At 55.9% G+C, this 24,907-nt stretch overlaps 1 protein-coding gene across 5 annotated transcripts in view; it reads left to right on the top strand.

Moving 5' to 3' along the window:
- Window positions 1-24,907, top strand: part of TBC1D2B (TBC1 domain family member 2B) — a 62,098-nt gene that overhangs the window by 9,068 nt on the left and 28,123 nt on the right. For 4 of the 5 annotated variants that reach the window (XM_040642904.1, XM_008687890.2, XM_008687891.2 and 1 more), the window contains 2 exons: window positions 5,247-5,400; window positions 12,519-12,684. In XM_040642904.1, the coding sequence (XP_040498838.1) occupies window positions 5,247-5,400; window positions 12,519-12,684 (320 nt within the window). Of the gene's footprint in view, window positions 1-5,246; window positions 5,401-7,813; window positions 9,121-12,518; window positions 12,685-24,907 lie in introns of those variants that run through there. The other variant, XM_008687893.2, reaches the window with a different exon arrangement.

The following is a 24,907-nucleotide window of genomic DNA, read 5'->3' as shown; positions in this document are numbered from 1 at the left end:
GATGCTCCCTGCTCTCTGGGGCCTGGAGGTCCTGCCTGGGTTCCCTTCCCGGCGTCTGCTGCCGGCTCAGACACAAGACTTCACGTCTGCTTCGTTGGTACGGGGCCAGATCTCTTGAGATTCTTTCCAGGCTCGTGATTTTGAAACATTCAAAAGAAAATTTGGAACCTGAAGTTATTTATCAGATTTGGGCTGTGGTCTGTTTTTCATCTGAGTTTTGTATCGTCAGGCTGCTTACGATACTCTTGTGCTTTTATTGTTTAGATGCCTCTTGGGAATCCAGGTAGCCTTCTTCAGGTTTAAGAAACAAAATTCCTTCCCCGTGAGCAGCCACCGTGCCCCCTTAAACAAGGGGCTGAGTGAGGTGGGCACACGGAGCCTACCCCCGGGCGTACCCTCCCTTCCGTGGCTCTGCCATGAACGATGGTCATGCTGTTCTTTGTAGATGTGGGGGGACCCGGCCCTCCGGGGAGGAGCCCAGAGTCTGCACCCCACGTGGACGGCTGAACTGCTGTGTCCGCACACACGACTGGTTCTGGGGGGCGGTGTTTGGACTGGGCGTTGAGCAGTGGGTAGGAGTTCGAGGGTGGTTGCTAGCACGGTAGCAGCAGGGGCTGTGCAAGCTGAGCCGGCTTCAGGGTGTGTGTGTGCGTGCGCGTGCGTGCAGGGCCACTGTCCGGTGGAGGGGGCGCGGCGTGGGCCCCGTTAGCATGCAGGTCACACGGCCCGCTGACACCGTCAGGGAGTCTGGAAGCAGGTGGTACACGTGACTTCCCTGGGTCTGGAGGGGGACACTCCAGGAGACGCCACGGAGCGCGAGTGGAGAGACCACCGGGGTGGGCACCTTGCAGGGCTGGCGACTCCATGGGGCTGGAGCGCGGCTTCTCTCTTCTATACGCGGTGCTGCCCCCTGCAGTCTGTCCGTGAGAAATGTCTTCAGCGTGGAATCCTGGGGCCCCTGTGGACCCACGGCGGAGCTCTGTCTGACCTGGTGCCGTGGAGCTGACCCAGCTGGGTGTCCAGAGGGCCGCGGGCGCTGGCGGGCAGGCCAGCTGTCCTTGCCGGGAACCCAGCACACTCACAGAGGCTCCCATTCAGCCTCTCGGCCCTCGAGGAAAACCATCAGGAGCTTGAGTCCTGCTGGGATGCTGGCAAGATGGGCGTCGTCTTGGGCGTGCGCTCCTTCCTCCTCCTCCGTGGGACAGCAAGGAACACAGACCGGGGTCCGAATTGTCATGGAGCCAGCTACCGGCCGTGAGGCCTTGGGTGCTGGTGGAGACGCGGTCGCTGCCGATGCCTGGAGAGTGGGTGCGGCTGGCGTGGCGCCCTGAATGCGCCGATCGAACCCTCAGAGCCGTGGCAGCAGGTGCAGTGCCGATGTCACTCACGTCCCTCCAGGGGGGCATCAGAGCCCCGCCGCTCACGGCACGCAGGGTGTGAGCCCGGACATCAGGCTCCCAGCCCCGGTGTGTAGCACAAGGGATACGTGGATAATGCTATTGGGGTGGCTGTGCGTGTCCGGTGACTGCGTGTGCCCCGCGTTCAGTCTGACGTCCGGCACCTGGCGATGGCTTCCATGATGGTGTCCGATGGTGTCCGATGGTGTTGCAAGCGTGTGGACACACGTCACGGTCTGGGTCGTGCCCAGCTGTGTGAAGGAGATCGGGATGGGTGTTGGGGACAGAAGAATGTTTGGAAGGACTCATGGCGGAGTGGACCCCTCTGCAGAGCCCCCCGCCTCCTTCGTGTTGTTCAGAATTCTTGAAGGTGAAACTTCAGATGAGTTTTGTAGTATCCTTGCTGTGCCTCGATGAGGTCCTTTAGAGCTCGTCACGGTGGCTGGATGTTAGGAAAGTGTCCGTAAAGTACGAGGGTTTCTTAGGCCAGGCATTTTGTATTTCGGTCGTAAAGGAACATGTTTCTTTTTTTTTTTTTTTTAAGATTTTATTTATTTATTTGACAGAGATAGAGACAGCCAGCGAGAGAGGGAACACAAGCAGGGGGAGTGGGAGAGGAAGAAGCAGGCTCACAGCGGAGGAGCCTGATGTGGGGCTCGATCCCGCAACGCCGGGATCACGCCCTGAGCCGAAGGCAGACGCTTAACCGCTGTGCCACCCAGGCGCCCCTAGGAACATGTTTCTAGCTGTTTATTGCTGTTGTAAAGGAAACCGTTTGCTCACTGGGTGTGGCTGAAGCAAGAATCGACCGGGTCACACCTAGGTCTGTGTCCCCAGCGTGGACGGCGGCGCTTGGCCTGAGTTAGGTGCTTGGTAAATATGTGCCGAGCGAATGAACAAACATTTTTGTGTACGTGGCATTTCCCCTTTTCCTTCTTTTGGATTACTTTAATGGATGCCCGGGAACGACGTTAGGTCAAAGGGGCCAAGCTTTGTGCTGAAGTTCGGTGTCTGGAGGGTCTTTCCTGCAGGGCTGGAGACCCCCAGGGCAGAGTTTGGCCCAGGGGGTCGTGAGTTGGGAAAGTGGGTAGGAGACGGCGCCCGACTCCGTGAGGCTGCCAGGTCACTGCGCCAGCCCCTCCCCCGGGTGCACACCCACCTGCCAGGACTGGGCCTTGAACGAACTCACTTGCGACCAGATGACCTTATTAAGAGAGCCAGGCTTGGGGGGAGTGTCCAGGGGAAGGGACAGGAGGCTGGGGCCCTTCTGCCCAGGTGTGGGCTTCTGGGTTTGGGGCCGGTGGAGGTCTGGGGACCGGGTCTGTGGGAGTAGCTGGGGCATCGTGTGGGTCCTCACAGCCACTGAGGACGGAAGTCCACGTCAGGCTGGGTGTGGGTGGCCTGGTTTTCATTCTCTGACCTGGCCTGACACCTAAATGCAGTAGGTGTCTCAGATCAGGACCGCGCCCACCCAGTCCGCATCTGTCCCCTGGCCGCCCAGTCCGTGTCTGTCCCCTGGCCCCCAAGACGCTCATGCGGCTGAATAGGGACAACCAGAACAGCGTTCCAAGACGTTCCGTGTGGTTCGTGTTTGGACTGGGATTAGCAGCCTCGGGGCAGTAGGAGCAGCCGGACATGAGGACAGAGTCGATATCTGAGTGCGTCAGGCATCTTGGACCACCTTGAGAGCAGCAGGTCTGACCTCTGCGTTCAGGGAACTCAGGCTGATGAGGGACACGCGAGGAGTGCTCCTACCTCCACGGGAAGCTTACCTGGGTACGCGGTGTTGTGAGCCTCCTGTTCAGAGGATAGACAGAACATGCAGGCTCAGGTCAGGGAAACCTCCTGGAGGTAACATTTACATTGGGCTTTGAAGGATGTATAGGAGTTGGGGAGACCGGTGTTCTGGGACACTTAGGATATGGTCCTCATGAGTCTTCAGACGGCAGATGCTGGCACCTGGCCTCTTGCTGGACACTTGTCTCCCACGGGCACCTACTGTGTGCTGAGCTGAGCCCCGGCTCTGCCCCTTCCAGCATGATTGGAATGCCCACCTGGCTCTCCAGAATTTGGGATTAGAGCACTGTATATTGAGGGTAGGGGTAGACCCGGTCTCCCAGTCCTGCTCTCCATCCCTCTGGCTGGCGGGTGCTGAGCAGATATGCAGGGTGGTGATAGGCTTCAGCACGGACTGGCTCATTTGTCCCCAGCTGGGCTGGGGCTCATGGAGGGCGCTCCTCGTGATGGCTCGTGGAGGTGTTCCACGATGTCAGATTGCTTGAGGGTCCTACTTGCCCCATTGGAGAAGGGAGACAGGTACTGAAACCATGAGCCATCAGCCAGACTAGCCGGACCTGTTGTTGGTCCCTAAAGAGTGATGGCATCTCCATGGTTAAAGGACGGAGCCGTCCTCTTGAGTCCTCAGTCCTGTGGGAGGGGAGAAGTGAGGCCGCCCCATGTCCCAGGAACCCGATGCCCTTGGCCTCCGTTTCAATCCCCAAGGCCACTTTCCAGCCCCTGGCCTTCCCACCAGCCTTGGCCCCCAAATGGACTGCGCTTGGCATCAGTCTAGAGCAGCACGTTTGAGACACTCAGGGTATGAGCCACGACAGACGTGCTGTAAGTGTTCGCGTGTAGGTGAGATAATCCGGCGTGTCCAGACTATTCTGTTGTGTGGCACGAGCCACATTTCCCGTGCTCAGTGGCCACGTGTGTCCAGTGGCTGCTGTGCTGGGCAGATCTGAGCAAACTTTCCATGTTGAACCTGGACTGAACCCGGGGTGACTGAGAGCCTCGTTAGTGATTATGATCTAATCAGATCGGGGTGAGGTCGGCTCTCAGCTCCACCCTCCCTCCGTGCAGAGATGCCAAGGGGACACACGGACGCTCGCTGGACTTCCGCTGATGGGCTGCGTGGCGCGGTGGGTGCCGCCCACCCTCACAGCCCCTGCGCCTGTCTAGGGATCTCAGCACCTGACAGCCACGCCTTTGCAACTTTTCCGCCTCCTATCGGACAGCGTGAGCCCCGGGGCCTTTCACTAGCTCCTCAGGGTTGAGGTTCAGATGCTTTCAGCGCTTTCCAGATTTTTAAAAAGGGAAGGAACCCCAGTTAATCATTGCCTCCAGGCAGTTTTCCCTGCCGTATGGACCAGATTTCTGTAACATGAATAATAGGTCAGACATTGAAAGCATGTGACTTTAATGTTTGTTTTTGCCCGGAGAATTTAGTGAGAGAGGGTCACGAGGTCGCTAACTGTTTTCCGCCCAGATTTCCCCTTTAAACCGAGGATTCTTGTTCAAGCAGCTCTGTCGTGGTGTCCGCGGTGCAGGGGCAGTGGGAGAGCTTCGCAACAGGGCCCGCTGCCCGGTGCCCTTACGGGCACTCGGTGTCATCAATTTTAAAAGTTTTGGTCATCGGGTGCGGCCTCTGGTTTCCAGCCTGCAGTGTCCGCCGACGCCCTCCCACAGGCTAACGGGTGGAAATACAGTTATTTGACGTGGCATGGCCGGGACTCCACCCCGGCCTGTGCAAGGTGTGAGCTCTGGAGACGGGCTTTATGCTCGTGCCGCATGCAAGGGCAGCGAGAACACCCAGCATCCTGAAGCCGTCTGCGGACGGTGTTCTCTCGTGCTAGGATTCCAGGTCCCACACGCGGGAGGGTTTCTCACCGGGCTGAATACCCGCTGTCCATGCTGTTTGCTTCAGTGGCTTGTGTGAGCACCAGCCGCCTCTCCGGACCGTGATTTCTTTGACCTGTGCTTCCTATCACCGCCGTCTGTGGGGCAAGGAGCGTCCGCCTGTCCTGCCGTGTGGCCGCCGTAACGCTCTCTCCCCTTCCCTCTTTGCAGGCTCCTAATCGTCAGCTCATGACCTACTGGCTGCAGGAACTGCAGCAGAAGCGGTGGGAGTACTGCAGTGGCCTGGACATGGTGAAGTGGGACAGCAGGGCCTCCCCGACCCCCGGGGATTTCTCTAAGGGTCTCGTAGCCAGAGATAACTCAGGTAAGTCACAGGTGGGGGCAGCCACGTCCGTTCCTCGTACACAGCCATTTGCCACGGCAGGTCGGCCGGATGGACGTTCAGAGCCAAAGTAGCCATGATCCCTTTCCAGTGGTGGCGTGCCATACGTTCCGGGTGCTTCCATGTACAGAATTGTATTCAAGCCTGATGACGATCTTGGGGGTCGGCTGGGGCCATGCCCGGCGCCCCGCACGGATGAGAGGCTGGGGTCCGCCGGCGGTGACCCCGTGCTGCCTGCATGTGCGCCCTGCCCCGATGCATCCACAGAGTTTGTACAGGCTTTGTTCTCAAAGCCTGTGCTCCCGGCATCTCCCCGAGAGAGACTTTAACGAATTCCATTTTATTCTGGATTTGTGGCATTTCCACAACTCTTGGTGAATCCCAAACAGTCTCAGTGTAGAGATAATGTGGCTTTTTATTTGCATACCGAAACGGTGAAGAGCCACGCTGTCCTTGTGACTGATGCGTTGAGCAGCGCTGGCTTGCTGACCTTCCGAGCGAGGGCGGAGGGGTGGGGCTGGCCCTGGGGCTCCTGCCTTCCTCCGGGGAGAGGGCAGGTGGCGGAGGCCTGAAGCGGGGCATGAGAGGTGCACACACCAGGGTCCAGCCAGTGAGGACTGGTTCTCTCGCCTACAAAGGGGTGAGGTCTGCACCTCCTGACGCCCGCGGGACCCTCTGCTCCGCGGAGCAGGGGCTCCATCCTGTTCCCTGCGAGCTGTGGCCGCCCTGTTCCAGAAACAGAGGCCCGCGGAGCCCCTCCCTTGCAGGCCCCTGCTGCCCTGCCCACCCTGTGCTCCTCAGGTTCTGTGGCCTGACCCTGTGGCCAGTGACATGGTACTGAATGCATGTCACACTGTCCACATGTGCTCCCGTGAGGTCCTCACCTTGTTCTCAGGGATGTCCACACCTGGACGACACCGAGAGCCAAGAGGGTGCCTCTGTGTTCTGTGCACACTTCCCTGGGGTGTTTGAAAGCCGTTCTGCTAGGGTTTCTGACCAGAAGCAGCTCTGAGACTCAGTCTCGTCGTTGTCTAAGCACATTCGTGAGGCCGCCAGTGCCTTGGGGGGCGGGGGGCACACCGTCTCTTCCTTTATTCTTTTTTTTTTTAAAGATTTTATTTATTTATTCGACAGAGATAGAGACAGCCAGCGAGAGAGGGAACACAAGCAGGGGGAGTGGGAGAGGAAGAAGCAGGCTCATAGCAGAGGAGCCTGATGTGGGGCTCGATCCCATAACGCCGGGATCACGCCCTGAGCCGAAGGCAGACGCTTAACCGCTGTGCCACCCAGGCGCCCTTCTCTTCCTTTATTCTTAAAATTTAGTTATTTATAATCTCCACACCCAGTGTGGGGCTTGAACTCACGACCTCAAGATCAAGAGTTACACACTCTAGTGACCGAGCCAGCGCGATGCCCTGGTTCCTTTATTCTGAGGGCGGAGCGTGTCTGACAGACCCAGGGCGCTAGACCGAAGGGCGTTTATGACTCTGATTTGCACTAAAAAATAAAGCTTTCTTCCTGACCTCATTGCCCCCTCATTTGGGGCAATCTCGCCCCATGCCATCCCGCCAGCACCCGCGGCCCCTGACGTCACTGTGGGGGAGGGTCTCGGGAATGGACGTGTCCGGTGGGCAGGCCGTTGTGAGTCTTGGGAGGCGGGTTCAACGGCGGAAGTGGCCTGGTGCCGACGCCCTGAAAGTGCTTAGTACTGCCTGGGCCGGGGCCCATGCCCTGAAAGTGCTTAGTACCGCCTGGGCCGGGGCCCATGCCCTGAAAGTGCTTAGTACCGCCTGGGCCGGGGCCCATGCCCTGAAAGTGCTTAGTACCACCTGGGCCGGGGCCCATGCGCTGAAAGTGCTTAGTACCGCCTGGGCCGTCGGGAGGTCTGCTGAGCCCCGCTCCACTGCCCCAGGCACGTCTGTCTGAGCCTCGGTTCGCTCATCGGCAGGATGGAGAGCCTTGCGCAGTCTCCGGCAGTCTGGGTGGTGTGGTGCACCCCTAGGACCTAAGAACCGAGAAGTCTCAGTCCGTGTTCTGGAGGAGCACGTGGCTGGGTGAGGGTCCCAGGCCAGTGCAGACACCTGTGAGAGGCGATGTGAGAAGCACGGGGCAGGGTGAGCCCGGGGCCGGCCTCGGCATGCAGAACGAGCGGCCGATTCAGGTGCCTGGCTCAGAAGTCCAGTGGGAGCGAGAGGCCGGGAGGAAGCTGGCAGATGGTCAGGGGCCAGACCTGGAGGGGCGTCACCAGACACGCGAGAGCAGGGTGAGTGGTGGGTCGGACGTGCTGAGTGCTGGTGAAGGGACCGGTCGGCGGGACAGGGCTGGGATCTGGCTGGAAGCCATGGTGGCCACGGCTCTGACGGGTGGTGGAAGGCCTGGAGGGTTTGGAGGTGGGTCAGGAGGGAGGGTAGGCCGGGCGGTGGGCTGGACCGCCAGCGACATGTGCGCCCCTCGCAGTCGTTTGATGAGGGCCGTGTAGAAGTATGTTCTGGTAGAACTTGGAGTCGGTGAGGATTGCGTTCAGCTGTAGTCACCGGGGAAGCTGAGTCAGGGGTGTGTTTGTCTGGTAATGCGCAGTCCATGGCGCCACTGTGGCCGTCCTGTTTGCCATCCTTAGTGGGTCAGTTTTCCCAGTCCGCTGCTGCCTCTGCCTGGAGGCGGGGGTGGGGGGGGGCACACGGAAAGGAGGCGGCTCTCCCGCAAGCTCTCAGCCTGTGCCTCCTTCGCTGGCCAGTGCTGCGTGGCCATCCCGGAGCCGGAGGGAGCAGGGAAGGCAGGGGTCTGAGCTGAGCACACAGCGTCTGTGAGGAAGGAAGGGCTGTGGGGAGCCGTGGAGCAGCACTGTCACCCGCTGGCCTACGGAACATTCCTTCTAGAGAGTTCGTTTTCCGCGTAGGGGTCTGTTGTCTTGTGACCGCAATTTGCAGCTTGACGTTCGTCTGTCTCCTGCACCTGCCTGCACCCGGCAGCCCGGCCCCCCGCGGGAGCGCTGAGCCGCAAGCACGGACTCCGCACGTCTCCACGCATCTCCGTGCACCTGCACCTGCCAGTCCGGCCCCCCGGGAGCGCTGAGCCGCCCACACGGACTCCGCACGTCTCCGCGCCTGTATGGTAAAGACCTAGTTTACACACGAAGAAGTACTTGGCAAGGACGAAATGCAGGGTTCAAAGTGCTTCCCAGCTGCTGGGCGCCAGGCACCCAGACCCACCGGAAGCATGCACAGGAGGCTGATGGCCGCGTTCCAGGAGCTGCACACAGCTCCTTCTGTTTAGCTCACTTCCCGTGTCGACTGATCAGCGAACAGCGGGGCATGAGAACACCTTGTCTCTTGAGACTTCCTGCAAATCGGGGGCCACGAAGCACGCACGGTCACAGGAGTCTTGGTGCCCAAGTACCCGTCTGAGCACAGCAGGTGCTTCCTGCAGAAAATGGCAGAACAGACGGTTTGAGGGGAGACCACACACTTCCTTCTCGGGACTGGCGGGGCGGGGCCGCGGCCGCTCCTTTCAGCCCCACGGCCTGTGCAGTCCTGCGGCTGGCACAGGGGAGGCCCACATGCGGTGAGATGCAGACCCAGCCCCGCGAACTGCCTCGGCTCCACAGACTGGTTTGCCCTGTCGCCCCATGAGCTGATCGGAAGCTGTGCTTCTCTCTCACCCCCATTTGTGAAGTACTGCAAATGCTACGTGTTGTCCAGAAGTGTAAGTCACGGGGACTCCTGCGTGGTGCTGGAGAGGCAGCTGGTCCCAGTGGGGGGGAGCTCACGGGATTTGGGCACACACCGTTTCCCTATCTGTTAGTGGGATGCCCCCTGAGGCTCCTTCTGGCCTCACTTCAGACCAGGAAAGGGTGTGAGGATGCTTCCAGTTGTACCTAGGAGGGGCCTCTTTGGAGCGCGGCTCTGGGGGAAGGGGGTGCAGGTGAGCTGGGTGGGTGTTGGTGCCAAGGCTGGGGTCTGAGCAGATTACAGAAGGTGAGGAGGTGACACAGGCAGGAGAGGGAGGTCACCTGCCAGGTGGGGGCCCCACCCCAACTCCGGGGTCTCAAAGGGAGGTGGCAGGAGAGGCAGGTCAGAAGGGAGACCCGTGAGCCTTCCCGGGAAGTACAGGGCCTCCTGCCCCAGCTCTTAATTACTCCTTCTTTTCTTCATCCATGGTCCGGGTCCCCAGTGCGTATGAGCCCCTCTTCTCTGCTGGCTGCTGGTTACAAGGCTTACAGCCATGGTGGGAGCAGCCAGCAGGACGTGTGGACCGGCTGGCTGGGGGCCTGGAGAGCCCCTCCTTTTGGGTACACAGTCTGCCCTCACTTGGGAGATTTCTCTTCTGCGTCTGAGCGCACCTCCACAATCTGGGGTTAGAATTCAACAATAAAGGGGAAAGAAACGTTTTCCTGCTAAGCCCCCTCTGTGCTCCAGCTCTGGCAGAGACCTCTCGTCTGTCATGTTCTGTGCGACTGGTGGGAATGGCCTTCCCCCGTGACTTTTCCCCTGTCGTGGACGACCCAGTGTCCCAGCCGGGTCAAGGCAGCAGGAGAGGAGGGGGAGCCCTGCTGTCAGGATGCGTCAGAGCTGTCGTGTTTGAAAATGCATGAAAGGAGCAGAGAACATCTGAACGCCAGAAGCCTTCCAGCGCAGACCGTTTCTCCCTACGGAAGCTGGTGGATCCGGTCGCTCCCGGCAGGACTTCAGGGAAACCCTGCTGTGACCTAGTTTGTGTCCCCCTCCAGGCAGCTCCTGAATGCTGATGTGCAGACGCGGGTGGAGGAGAGGCCAGCCGCTCTGCTTTTAATTAAGGAAATCTCACACATTTAAAAACCGAAGACAAGGCAAGATGACAGTAATAGCATAACTGGGAAATGGCTTCTTTTTCACGTGGAACAATTACTTTCAGAGGCCGTGTGTTCTGCCAGCATCCTCCCCGGCCTCCAGTCCCTTGTCTCCAGCTGGGCCCCTGCACCTCGTGCGCCTTGGAAGCGTTTCCAGTGGGGCCCAGGATGGCCGCATGGCCTGCGGTTTTCTGGGCAGGAGGTGCTTTGCAAGAGTGTTTGAAAGCCCGTGCCCGCAGCGGGGCCGCCGCTCGCCTTGCCTGCGGCCGCACAGACAGAGAAGCTGGCCCGGCGTGCTGCGGACAGGAGCCCGGGCGCCGTGTCCACTTCCTGGCCCGGTGCGTGCACCCTCGCGCAAGCTCTGTGAAGACCAGCCCTCGGGAAGCCCGAGCTTGGTGTTGCCCTTCCCTGAAGGAACGGAGGTGTCCCTCGTGTGCCACCGCCTGGCGCACTCTCTGCTGCGGCCGCCCGCCCTCGCAGGTGCAGTCACAGCACCTGCCGTGCGGTGTTTGTCCTCCGGGGGCCGGACCCAGTTCTCAGGGTTTGACCTTGTTTTTTGTTATTGGAGTTCTTTCCAAGTCTCGGGAGCTCCCATCTGTGAAGGAGGGAAGAGGAGCGGCTGTGGCTGGAGCCGTGGGTGGGGTCCTCCCTCTGCTCCCTCTGCTGTCCTGCAGCGTCTTCTCAAACCCCAGGCTCTGGGTGCCAGGGGCTCCCTGGTTCTGTGTGACTTTGTTACTTTATCTCTTTCCTTTGTTTTTTTGAATTGTATTTATTTGACGGAACAAGTGAGCACGCGAGCAGCAGCGGCCGAGGGAGAAGCAGACCCCTGCCCCCCCGCTGAGCAGGGAGCCCGACGCGGGGCTCCATCCCAGGACCCTGGGATCACGACCTGAGCCCAAGGCAGACACTTGACCCACTGAGCCACCCAGGCGCCCCTTACGTCCTTCCTAGATGGGTTCTCGCTGTCGGCCATACGCGGAGCACACCGTGTCCGCCACGGGGTGGCGGTTTGAACCTCAAACCAAGAATGGGGAATCCGTGCTGATGCATGACTTCCAGCGTCTGTCACTCAGTCTTACAACCCACTGCCCGCCCCCAATCCTCTGTCTCCCAGCACCCCTCCTGTTTTTCCCACTCAGGATCCCACTCTGGGCTGCAGCTGAGTTCCCCTGACAGGTACACGGACCCCCGCTTCTTCCCGTCACACATGGCGTGCTTTCCCGTGTGGGTTCTCAGAGCCCTTCCCATGCTACCTGGTCACTTAGTGACCCACCCACATGGGAAGAGCCCGTGGTTGGGGTTGGTTTCCCCACCAGCGCTCAGGGCCCTCCGTGGACACCGTCGGAGCCGCTCAGATCCAGCACTCCTCCAATGAGAAGCCGCGTTTTCCTGGGTGTCCGTGTTCAGGCCGTTTGATTTTGCTTCACGGAGAGCGTGAGGGTCGCTGCCGCCAGAGGAGGGCGGGCTGTCCTCTGTTCACAAACATCCCCTGCTCTTGGGAGGGGATTCCACTGCTGAGAACACAAAGTATTTGCAGCTGGGGACATTTCTTCAAAATGTTAAGAGAAGTTCTTATTACAGGGAGTTTTTATGCAAAGAGAGAATCTGTAACCTTACCCCACGTTTACTGATTCCCAAAATTACGATTTCATGGACCCATCTGGTTTCCCGGACACCCCTACGTACTTTGTTATTTTGAAGCAAGTATTTTTTCTATTTAAATAACCAAATACTCTTATTTTGAACCCAATCCTGGACATCATACCGTTTTAACCTTCAGTATTTCAGAAGCTTACAGTTCAAAGCTCTTCTGAGATTTGATCGTTCAGCGCCAGCGTTCCTGTGACTTTTCTGAACCNCTCCCCTGGGACGTGCAAGCTTACTTCCTCGGGTCACCACTGCCGACAGTGGCAAAGACGCACAGAATACTCCCATCCGCCCGTTTTCTTAGAGGCAGAGTGTTCGTAAGCTCTGCGCTGCACTTTGCTTTTCTCCATAAAGGCTGATCCCAGGAGTTGTCCCTTATCAGCGCAGGCCGTGGACCTTGGCCACAGGTTCCTGCCGCTTTGCCTATCTGCGAGACCGCTCAGGGCACCCCGGCCCCTCTCGGCCCAGGGGGTTTGAAGCACGTCACAAACATGGAAGGGCTTTAGGTGAAAACAGTCGCAGAATGCTGACGCCACCACGGGCTCTGTCCCGTGGCCGGTGTCTCACATAGGACGGGGAGTCCCACGTGGAAGCCTCGAGGACTGACCTTTGTTTGCCTGTCTTTCAGATGTAATTTGCCCACATCCGGATGCTTCTGCCGAGGAAGCCAGAAATGTCCTCGCCGTGGAAGCCGCCCCCAGAGAGCTGGTAGGAGAGGCAGCAGCTCACCAGCCAGCCCCAGGGCACCCAAATCCCGTTAATTTCTCTTTCAAACAGTGGGGCGCTGAGCTCAAGTGAGTCCTTGGAAAGCAACGTGTGAAACTGAGCGTGGGTTATTTCTGATGACATGTTATGATTTTGTACGTGGAATTCTGAAAGCACCTTGTATCTGTCGCTGACGAGGTCCTCTGAGGCACGGGTTGGTTTCTTCCGCGTGTGTAGAGGGTCTGTGCCAGACCTCGCACGCGGGGTCTGTTTTCCCTTGCTTGATTCCATGAGCGAGGTCACGCGGTCGCCGTGCTGCAGAAACAGAAGCGGGCCAGAAAGAGCCCTTGTCCGAGGTCACGGGGCTCCCAGGCTGCTGAGCGTCTCCCCAGGGGGCCGGCCCCCTTCCCAGGCCCCCCGGGGCTGCTCGGGGCCCGCGCTCCGGACGTCCGTCCTCTGCTCGTGCGCGAGCGAGGGAGAGGGCAGCGGGCTGGGGTGTGTGTGTGTTTTTAAGAAACACTTTACTGAGGTGTAAGTGACGTACCACACCGTTCACCCATTTAAAACGTGCGGTTCGGGGGTTTTTAGTACCGACAGCCGAGCAGCCTTCACTGCAGCCAATTTTAGGACACTTTCGTCCCCCCGAAAACAGACGCTAGTACCCGCCCCGCTAGCAACCCTGCTGCCTCCCTGCCTCCCTGGGCGACCGCCGACGCGCTGTCCGTGTCCGCAGGTTTGCTGTCCCGCTCACTTCGCGTGAACGGCCCCCGGGAGCCTCGCGCCCAGCTCCTTGCCCTGACTCCGTGCTTGCAGCCTCTGCCCGCGCTGTGGCCTCGGTCCGCGCTTCGTGGCTCTTACGGCAGAGCGGGGCTCCCTTCTGTGGGCAGACCACGCTGTGTCCGCTCTGCCGTGGACGGACGTGCGGTGGTTGCCACGTCGTGGCTGTTGTGAACGACGCTGCTGCAAACGCTTACGGGTTTTGTGGGGACATGTTTTCGTTTCTCTTGGGTCCGTGCTAGGGGTGGCCCTGCCGGGCGGTCAGTAACTCTGTGCGCCACCTTCTGGGGACCTGCCTGCCGTTCTCGAGGCCGCGCCGTGCCGCGTCCCCACCAGCATGTGTGGAGGTTACGGTCCCCCTACGCCCGCCCCGGTGCTTGCGGCCCCCTGTCTTTCTGGTCCTCGTCATCCCCACTGGTGAAGTGGAGTCTCGTGGTCGGGATTTGCGTTTCCCTAGTGACTGATGGTATTGGGCGACTTCTCACGTGCGTATTGCCGTTTGTAGATCTTTGGAGAGACTTCCCCTTGGATCCTTTGTCCACTTTTTAATTGCGTTCTCTTTTTAAAAATTTTTTTAAACGTCTTGAAAGTATTCACAGGCTGACATGCGAGGAACTACCTTGTTCTTTTTTATTTTAATTTTTTAGGTGGGGAGCGGTGGGGAGGGGCAGAGGGAGAGAGAGAATTTTAAGCAGACTCCATGCCCCGGCTAAGTCTCACACAGGGCTTAATCCCCTGACCCTGAGATCCTGACCTGGGCCAAAATCAAGAGTCGGATGCTTAACTGACTGAGCCACCCAGGTGCCCCAAAATTGTCTTTTTTTTTTTTAACGCTTAGTTTTTTAGGGCAGTTTTAAATTAAGGGGAAGATGAGATTTTTTACATCCCTTTCCCCACACGTGTGTACCCCACCCCACGATCACCAGACTGGTGTATTTTGTACCAGGGATGTGCCTGCACTGACGCATTGTACTGACCCAGAGTCCGTCGTGTATGTTAGGGCCACGCCTGCTGTTGAGTGTCCTATGGATCTGGACACAGGTGACATGTGTCTATCGTAGTATCACGCGGAGGATTTTCACGGCCCTAAAAATCCTCGTGCTCTGCTCATCTCGCTCCCACCCGCAGCCCCACCTCGGGCCATCACTGATCCGTTTTGCTTTTTCCAGAATTTCAATTTTTTTGGAATCATAGAATATTGGCCTTTTCACACTGATTTCTTTCACTTAGTAACATGCATTTAAGGTTCGTCTGTGTCTTTTCAGCCTGACAGCTCATCTGTTTTTAGTGCTGGATGATATTTATTGTCTAGACATAGTTTAATAATCCATGCACTCACCGAAGGACGTCTTTGTCGCTTCCAAGTTTGGTGATTATGAGCAGAGCTGCTGGACACATCCATGGGCAGGTTTTTGTGTGGACGTGAGTTCTCAGCTCCTTTGGGTAAATGTCAAGGAGCATGACTGCCGGACTGTATGTGGGAGTATGTGCGCTTTTGTGCCAACTTGTCTCCCAAAGTGGCCACACCGTGTTGCATTCCCGCCATGTGTGAATGAGGGTTCCCGTTGCTCCCCATCCTCACTAGCATCTGGGGTTGTCGGGGTTCCAGATTCGGGCCAGTCTACTCGGTGCGGTGCGTGGTGGTGTCTCACTGATGTTTTAGTTTGCATTTCCCTGATGACGTGGAGCAGTTTTCTGTGTGCAAATAAGGTGTCGTGTATCTCCTTGGGTGGGGTGTTAAGGTCGTTGGCCCACTTTTTTTTTCTTTTTAATTTCTTTATTTAAATTCAATTAATTTGCATACAATGTATCATTAGTTTCAGAAGTAGAGGTCAGTGATTCATCAGTCTTATATACAACCAGTCTTTGGCCCACTTTTTAACTGGGTTGTTTCCTTATCGGTGAATTTTAAGAGTTCTTTGTATATTTTGGATAACGCTCCTTTGTCAGATGTGTCTTTTGCAAATATTTTCTCCTAGTCTGTGGCTTGTCTCCTAATTCTCTTGATTTTGTCTTTCCAGAGCAGAAGGGTTTACTTGCAGTGAAGCCCAGTTAATCGTTATTTCTTCCATGATCGCGTCTTTGGCGTTGTATCTAAAAAGGCATCACGACACCCAAGGTCATCTAGGCTTTCTCCTATGTTATCTTCTGGAGTTTTATAGTTTCACATTTTACATTTTGGTCTATGACCCGTTTTGAGTTGATTGTTGTGAAGAGTGAAAAGTCTGTGTCTAGATTCATGATTTTGCACGTAGATGTCCAGTTGTTCCAGCACCATCTGTCGAAGAGACTATCTTTGCTCCTCTGTCAAAGATCAGGTGACTGTGTTTATGGGGGTTTATTTCTGAGCTCTCCATTCTGTTCCACTAACGTATTTGTTCTTGCTCCAGCATCACACCGTCTTAACTACGGTCGCTTTATACTAAGTCTTGAAGTCCGGTGTGTCCTTCTCCAGCTTTGTCCTTCTCCTTCAATATCACATTGGCTATTTGGCCTCTCTGTACAAACTCTAGAATCAGTTTGTCGATATCCACAAAATAACTTGCTGGAATTTCGATTGGGATTGCATTGAATCTATAGATCAATTTTGGAAGAACTGATATCTTGACAATATTAAGTCCTCCTACCCACGAACATGGAATAGCTGTCCATTATTTGATTCTTTGATTTCAGTCATCAGTTTTGTAGTATTCCTCACATAGATCTTACACACACACACACACACACACACATATCTAAGTGTTTCATTTTCAAGGCTGCTAATCTAAATCTTACTGTGTACTGTATCTTTAATTTCAAATTCCACTTGTTGGTATAGAGGTAAACAGTTGTCTTTTGCATATTAACCTTGTATCCTGCAACATCACTATAATTGCTTATTAATTTCAGGAGATTTTATTTATTCTTTCAGAGTTTTTACACAGATGATCATGTCATCTTGAACAAAGACAGTTTTGTCTTTCTTCCCAATTTGTACACCTTTAATTTCTTTTTCTTGCCGTATTACATTAGCAAGGATTTCTGGTACAGTGTTGAAAATGAGTGGTGAGAGGGAGCATCCCTGCCCTGTACCTGATCCAGTGGGGCAGCTTTGAGTTTCTTACCATTAAGTATGATGTTGGCTGTACAATTTTTGTAGATAGTTTTTATCGAGTTGAGAAGGTTTCCTCTATTCCTAGTTATTTAGAGTTTTTATTATGAATGGGTCTTGCATTTTGTCAAATGCTTTTTCTGCATTTTTTGATATGAACCCATTATGTGTGTTTTGGGTTTTTTTTTTAATATTTTGATGTGATAGATTACATTAATCGATTTTCAGATGCTGAATGAGTTGCATAGCTGGGATAAATCCCACTCGGTTGTAAGGTATAATTCTTTTTATATATTGTTGGATTTGATTTGCTAATATTTTGTTGAGGATTTTTGCATCTGTGTTCATGAGAAACATTGGTCTGTAGTTTTCTTGTAATGTCTTTCTGTGATTTTGAGATTAGGGGAATCCTGGCCTCATAGAATGACTTTAGAAGTATTCCTTCTGCTTCTGTCCTCTGAAAGGGATTGGACAGGATTGGTAGAATTTCTTCCTTGAAAGCTAGGTAGAATGCACCAGTGGACCCATCTGGGCCTGGTGCTTTTGGAAGGTTAATTCAGTATTTGTAATAGATATAGGACTATTCAGATCACCTTTTTTTTCCTTGTATGAATTTTGGCAGATTGTGTCTTTCAAGGACAATTCAATTTCATCTAAGTTGTCACATTTATGTTATAGTGTTTCTTTATTATTCTTTTAATTTCTATGGGATCTGTAACAATGTCCCCTATTTCATTTCTGATATTAGTACTTTGTGTTTTCTCTCTCTTTTTTTTTTTCTTAGCCTGGCTAGAGGCTTATTGAATTGATTGATGTTTTCAAAGGACTAGCTTTGGTTTCATTGATTTTTTTTTTCTATTAATTTCATGTTGACAGTTTCTTTGGTTTCTGCTCTAATTATTATTTCTTTTCTTCTACTTATTTTTGGATTTAATTTGTCGTTTTTTTAGTTTCTTAAGGTGGAAATACAGATTATTGATTTTAGATCTTTCTACCGTGTACATTCAGTGCTATACAGTTCCCTCTGAGCGCTGCTTTGGCTGCATCCCACAGCCTTTGATAAGTTGCATTATCATTTCCTTTTAGTTTAAAACCTTCAGTTTAAAGTTTCTCTTGAGATTTCTTCTTTGACCTGTGTGGTTTTATTAGAAGTGTGTTGTTTATTCATGTATTTCGGGTTTTCGTTATGTTTCTGTTACTGTTTTCTAGTTTAGTCCCACTGTGGTCTGAAGGCAGACATACGATTTCTGTTGTGTAATTTGTCGGGCTGTGTTTTGTGGCCCGGGATGTGGTCTGTCTTGGTGAATGTTGTCCACGAGCTCGAGAGGAATGTGCATTCTGCTGTCGTTGGACGGAGTTGTCTACACGTCAGTGACACCCAGTTGGCTGGTGGTTGTTGAGGTCAGCTACGTCCTTACTGATTTTCTGCCTGCTGGGTCCTTTCATTGCTGACTGAGGGTGTTGAAGTCTCCAGCTATGATAGTTGGTTCTCTTTGTCCCGTGGTTTTACCGACACACTGTTGTTCGGGTGTATGCATTGAGGATTGCTGTACTCTTGGAGCATTGACCTTTTCTCACTTGAAATGCCTTCTTTAACCCTCGTGACTTCCCATACTTTGACGTCTGCTCTGAGATTCACACACCTGCTCCCTCTTTCTTTTGACTAGTGTTGTTGGCACAGTGTACTTCTCTGCTTTTACGTTTCACCCATATGCGCGTGTATTTAAAGTGGGTTCCTGGAGACAACGTGCCCTTAGGTCCTGACAACCTCTGTCTTACCTTGTGCGCGTGGGCCTTTGACATTTATGGTGATTCTTGGTTCAGTCGGATTAATGTGTGTGTGACTGTTTTCTGTTTGTTGCCCTTTTCTTTGTTCCTGATCTTTGTCTCCCACTCTTCTTCTGCCTCATGTGGTTTTATTTTATTTTTTGAGTAATCTGTACACCCAGCCTGGGGCTCGAAATCGCGACCCTGTGATCAAGAGTCATGTGCCCCAGTGACAGAGCCAGCTGGGCGTCCCTGCCTCTTGTGTTTTTCATCGAGCGTTTTATATGGTTTCGTTTTCTCTCCTTCCGTAGCATATCAGCGATACTTCCTTTTTAGTTTTCGTTTTGTTTTGTTTTTTTAAACCAGTTGCTCTGGAGTTTTCAACACACATTTACTGCTAATCCAAGTTCACTTTAAAAATCACACTGCACTGCCCCACATGTCGGTGGGTGCTCAGTGATCGCAAAGCTGTCCCAGCTTCTGCCCCCGTCCCTGTGTCGCTGCCACTGCTGTGGTGTATGTTGGGGGGGAGGGGAGGGGCTCACGGGCGCGTGTTGTGGGCGCGTGGGGTGCACGGGGGTGCACACACAGAAGCAGACACATCGGTGGCATTATTATTTGGAACAAGCTGTTATCAGATCAGTTGGAATAAGAAGAGTGAAGGTCTGTATTTTACTCTCCCTGTCGCGTCTTCCGGGCTCTTCCTTTCTTCTTTCTTGCTGAGTCTGTTTCTGATCTGTATCGTTTTCTTTCTCTCTGAAGAACACAACATTTTTTTGCAGGTCTACTAGGAACAAGCTCCCTCACTGTTTGTTTAGCTGAGAAGGCCCATTTCTCCTTCATTCTTGAAGGCTAATTTCGCAGAGTACGGGGTTCCAGCATGGTGGTTTTCCTCTCCAGACTCGAGACATCTCTGTCTACTCACGTCTTACATGGTTGCTGAGAAGATGTCGGTGCAAGTCTTATCTTTGTTCTTCTGTGGATCACGTGTTTGTTTTCTTGGACTTCTCTCTGGATTTCTTCTTTACCTGCGATTCTGTCATTTGGGAAGGGTGTGCCAAGTTATGGGGTTTTGGCCTCTGTTTTGCTTGGTGCTCCCTGGGCTTCATGGAGCTGTGGTTGGATGCCTGACATTAATTTGGGGAAATGACCCTCCTTGATTCAAGTATTTATGCCTCTCGTCTTTGGAGGATTCTACAGATATGTCCTCTAGCTCACAGAGTCTTTCCTCAGCCGTGTCCTTTCTACTAACAAGCCCAGCAGGAGTGATTTTCATTTCTCTTGCATTTTATTTTTTGTTTTGTTTTGTTTTTTTTAATCTCTGTCATTTCTTTTTGGTTCTTTCTTGGGGTCTCGTCTGTTTCTGTCACGCATCTAACCTTGCATGCTGGACCCTTTATCCCTTAGAGCCCTTAGCATGTTAATCAGAGTTGTTTTAAGTTCCTGGTCTGACAATTCCAGCGTCCCTGCCTTGTCAGGTTCTGCTGCCACTCGCGCTCTCTCCACATCATGTTGGTTGACCTTGTCCCTTTTTCTTGATGGCTGGACAGGATGTACTGGGGAAAGGAAGGCTGCAGACCGTTCTCTGGGGGGCGAGTGCGGTGGGGAGGGAGGAAGTGTTCTGTGGTCCTGTGATGGGCAAGCCTGGCCACCGTATGTGGACCCACAAGGGTTTCTCTGCCTTTTCCCTCCCTTGGGGGCGGCCAGGATGGCATGAGGGGCCAGAGCTGGGGATCCACGCGCCCGGGTCAGTGAGGCTCTGGTTAACCGGGTTCCCCCGAGGGCAGACCTTCAGAGGAGGGTGCTCTGGAGAATTTAAAACCGGTTCCTTCCTGTCTCCCTGCCAGAAACCTGAGGGACTTTTCCTTACATTCTCTGGTGGAACCTGGTCGACCTCTTGGAGGTAAATCTCACAGCACCTAGTGGGCTCCTGGAACCTAGTGCCCGGGGCTGCTGCCCTCAGAGGGGTCTGCACAAGCCTCCAGCAACCACCTGTTAACAGTTTGGGGTCCCGCCCCATCGCCAATATGCTGCTCAGTCTCCCCTCCAGGAAGCCAGGCCTCCTGTGCTCGCTTGCCTGTCTCTCCCATCTTGGGGGCAGCAGCTTGCCCTGTGTCCCCGTCCCTTGTGGATCGGGGGAGGTGTTGGCTTTTCTGTAGTTCAGCTCTCTACTTGCTGTTGGGACGTAGCAGCCACTTCCAAGCTCCTCATGCAAGACAGGAACCAGACCACCCTGCTGCCTTCTTACGGCTGAGCTGGGGTAGTTCTCAGAGTCACGGTGTCTCTACTCCACTTCAAGGCGACCGTGGTGGCAGCCGCGGAGCCCTGGGGGCTTGGCTCAGCGTGGCTGTGCTGCGGGGACACGGCTGGGGCTCCCTGCTTTCCTGCAGGGCTGCTGGGCAGCATACAGTTGGCCAGCCGCTCCCACGGGGTTTTGGGGTGGGGGGAGGCTACGGGAACCACGCACGTGCGGGGACCCATTCTTTCACACCGTGGCCCCATTCTCCCTTTTCCTTTATGGTTGGATTCAGTATAACAAAGAAACTCATTCTCCCCATGTTGTCAGTAGTGAAAATACAGCCGGGGCATGCGCCCGTGGGGGACTCGCCCCTGCTCGTCCGGGTGTCGGCTCTCCACATCCTGCTCTTCTCTGCCCGTGCCGTCCCCCACGTCGGAAGCATCCCTGGTCCTCTTCCACCTGCAGGCGTCTCCTTGGTGTGACTGTAGTCTGTCCCTTAGGCCCCTGCGTCCCCGTATTCTGACCCCAGAGCCACCGAGTGTGGCCACGGGATCCTTGCGTCCCCCGGGACCTTCATGCACTGGCTGTGCTCCCCCAGGGCCCCTGGCCGCCAGCACATCCCGCTTGTCCAGCCCCCGGGCAGGTGCGGAGCGGGGCCTCTGTGCTCTGGAGATGCTAGGGGGCCATTAAGACGCCATCTCTCCGTGTGACAGGCTGTGCAGTTGAGACTTAGAGCGGGGAGGTGACTTGCTGAAGGTCACAGCAGGCGTGCGACACAGCGGCAAGGCACCCGGGGCCCCTTGGTTGGAGTCCGAGGCTCCCCACACCCCCACCCAGTCCATCATAAGAACATAATTGGGAAATCGTTGATTTGCCGGATTTTCGTGTCATCTGTCAGCACAACACTTAGCAAGCCTGTGCGGACGAAAAGGAATTATCTTTTCTGTGAAAAATTAGTTGAACACTTGGGGGAAATTTGATAAAATGAGTCACTAAAAAAGTGCCCCTGGTACGTGGGCAACATGCTCAGGGAACAGTCGGGAACAATCTGCAGACTCCATACGTAGATGGTTTCCCAGCCCGGAGTCAGGGTCCGCTTTTAAAAAGAAGCAGAACAGGTTTGGACAAACGAGGTGCTGTCCTGTGGGTGCGGTTGCCCGGGGACGGATGCCAGGGAACGGGGTCAGCAGCCCAGACTCGAGGACGAGGCCTCGGCTGGCCCGGGGAGAGGCACCTGAGTTTGTGTTCAGTTCCTTTGAGGTGGTTTCGTGCTTTCACCGGCCTTTCCGTTAACCTCCCAGGTCCCTTCAGGTGAGACAGTCGTTCCCCGAGTTCAGTCTGGTCCGCGTGTGCGTGTAGGCTCGGGGCTGGGGGCGGGTGTGCGTGGGCAAGTGGGGGAAGCGTGGCCCTGGGCACATGGTAAGTACGTGCCCCGGAGCTCGTGCAGGGGGTGGGCGAGATGGGTGTGCGTGGGAGGAGTGTGTGGGCCGCCGTGAGCAGCGCCCTGTGGCTCTGCGGGCCTGGACGCTGGCTCTGCTGATGGGTGCTGAGCTCTGCCCGCTGCGTGACCTGCAGCTCCCGGGCCCAGCCGTCCCTCCATGCAGGGCGGGTCCCGCTCTGGCCACTGCTCTGTACAGCCAGCCCTGCTGCTCATGGGCCGTGTGGTGCTGAGCCAGTGACCTAACCTCTCTGAGCTTTATGTTTTCCGTTAGTAAACCGGTGTGTGTGCGTGCATGTGTGTAAATGCCCTCTCGCGGGGTGGGTGTGAGGGCTGAGGTTGTAAACAGGAGCTGCCCAGCTTGGTGTCTGGCTCCTCGTGAGCTGGTCCTGCTGACGTGGCTGCCGCTCTCGTGAAGGCGTCTGCTGAGACCGTGGGTGCGGTGGCTCTTCCCATCAGGGAGACGGTGGCGGTGGAGGCCAAGCTGGCTGGGAGCGCCTGCCCGTCCTGCCAGGCCTGCCCTGACCCTTTGGTCTCACTTCCCTCTTGACCCTCAGGCCCGGTGGGAAGAGTTATGTGAGTGCACAGCTGGCGATCCTGGGGGTGTTTCGGTCTTGCTGGCTGGGACCATGCACCGGGATGTTTGGTGAATCCGGGGATTTGGGGTCTTCCTTGTGGGCACAGCTCTGTCTGTGCAGGAAAGACAAGGTGCCAAAGCCTCGGTGCAGGACTTGAAAAACTCTAAAAAACTGTGATGAAAGTTAAGGTATGGGGTGCACTGTTTGCAGGATGGGGGGCCGACAGCCCGTGGGGAGCGTCAGGGCCTGCTCGACACGCCCGTCCAGTAGCTCTCTTGACCTCGGCTGCCCAGTGCTCCACGTCTGCATTACAAGGGCTGGAGCCACGTGAGGCTGCACCACGGAGACCACTGCAGCCCTGAGAGGAGCTGCAGACCGTTAGGCCTGGCAGGAAAGTGCAGTCGGTCACCTGGCACACGTGGGATGCACTTGGAGGACATGAGTGCCTCGTGCAGGCCTCCAAGGGCGTGACTGGCCCGTGCCTCCTGTTGTATTTGGACTTGGGGGCTGAGAGGGGGGCACTGCTGTGTCATCTGCCAGTCCTGGACCCTCCTGTTGCAGGGACCCTACTCCCAGTGACCGAATCCATTCTTCCCACTACCGCAAGCCTTTCAGAGGCTCCTCATCACCGTCGCCTGAAGGCGTGCCCTGAACCTGGCCTTGGAGGTCCCGTGGGCTCACCTGTGTTGCCGGCCCCCTTGGCTTCTTTCAGTTTCCCCCCAGGCCCTGCCTCAGGCCATCCCACTGCTGGGTGGGTTCTCTCTCCTGGGGAGTCCTGGCGTTGCTCTACCCTTGACCCCGAGCTTCTCCTCCATGGCTGTCCTACTGCTGGCGTTCGTTACATTTCTCTGCGTCCTGGCCTGTGGCCCCCGCTCCCATATGAGCCCGTGTGTCCCCAGTGCCTCGCACAGCACCGGCCTCATGCTGGGTGCCCCAGCCTACGCGGGGAAGGACTGACGAGGGAAGGGCCTGGCCACCTCCAGGGGCGGGAGCACTCGGGCCCTGCACCTGCCGTGCTCCGTGGGCCCTCAGCGCCCATCTGCACCTGCCGTGTGGTCCCTGCCCGGAAACCCACAGCAGATAATAGGCACTTAATAGAAACATGTGCTGCTTGGAAGCCTGTAAAACCCAGACAGAAATTTCGTAGAACGTCAGTGTTAATCTGCTGAAGTAACATTTTCTGTTCTGGTGCACGGACAACATGACTGGACCCTCAGAACTGGTTTCATGAGGCCTGGATTCTCCTTTGCGGCCTGCCGGGGTCGCCGCCCACACTTGAGAAGCACTCTCTGAAGGGCCGCCCCGGCCATGCAGCCTGGCTCCATCCTGGTCACCTCTGTGCCCTCTTGTGTCTCCCCCAGTTTACCTGCAGGTGCCTGCGGGTCAGAGCTGGCTGCTCGCTGCCTCCGGGCAGGGTGGCGGCGGGCGGGCCTCACGCACGAGGCCGTGGGGTGCCGTTGAGGCCCGAGCCGGTGGTCACTGCCCCCCCCCCGACGGGGTGCACGGGGGTGTGGTAGGGGAGGCTCTGCAGGACGGCGGGTTTTGACTTAGGTCTGAAGCACGAGGCGGGACCTGCAGAAAGTGGGGCAGGAGCACAGCCACGGTGCGAGGCAGCGGCCGTGAGAGCAGGGGTTCCCGAGTCCCCAGGCCCGCGTGCCAGGAGCTCGGGCGCTGAGTGGAGGTGGTGCAGGGAGAGGCCGGGGGTCCCAGGGCAGAGGGCTGGAAGCAGGGTATGCGCGTCGGGCGTGGGGAGCCAGCCCGGCCGCACCTGCCTGCCTGGAGGTTCACAGATGAGATGGTTTTCACTGCGATGGGACTTCGGGGGCAGGACACGCTGTCGTAGGTGTTGCTGTGACGTGGAAGGATGGCGCGCTCGTCTGTCCACGTGTGGTGGACAGGCAGTGGCAGAGGGTCCCTGTGACCACGTTCCCACGTCCCTCTGGCGGCACTGAAACCGCTGAAACCAGAGACATGAGGTTCCAACTTGCACGCCGGCCGGGATTTGCACAGGGCTGAGGAAGAGCCCCCCGCGGCCACAGGGCTGTATTTGCTCTGGCTGCAAATCACCCCAGACCAGAGCGTGAAGGCAGCGCACATTCACCCTTCACGCTTGGAGCCAGACGTCCAAAATCAGTTCCTGGGGCTACGCTCCCGGAGCCCCAGGGGAGCCCGTCATGGGTGCCTGCGGCTCCCGGTGTGTGCGGCGGCCCCGGGGCTGTGGCACAGCGCCCGCGCGCCTCCTCTCCTGAGGATGCTGTGAGGCTCCCCACCTCGAGGCCCTTTGTCTCGTCTGCAGGCCCCTCCCGTTATCTTGGCCTTTATCATTTCAGAGAACGTTTCCTGATGGGCTTGTGCGTGTCTGTGTCCCAGTGGGAATCTACCCAAAGAACTGATCTGTCGCGGGGGGGGGGGGGGGGGGGGG

Source organism: Ursus maritimus, unplaced genomic scaffold, assembly GCF_017311325.1.
Source record: "Ursus maritimus isolate PB19 unplaced genomic scaffold, ASM1731132v1 scaffold_27, whole genome shotgun sequence".
Lineage (NCBI taxonomy): Eukaryota > Metazoa > Chordata > Mammalia > Carnivora > Ursidae > Ursus > Ursus maritimus.
This window is presented reverse-complemented; position numbering and strand designations above follow the sequence as displayed.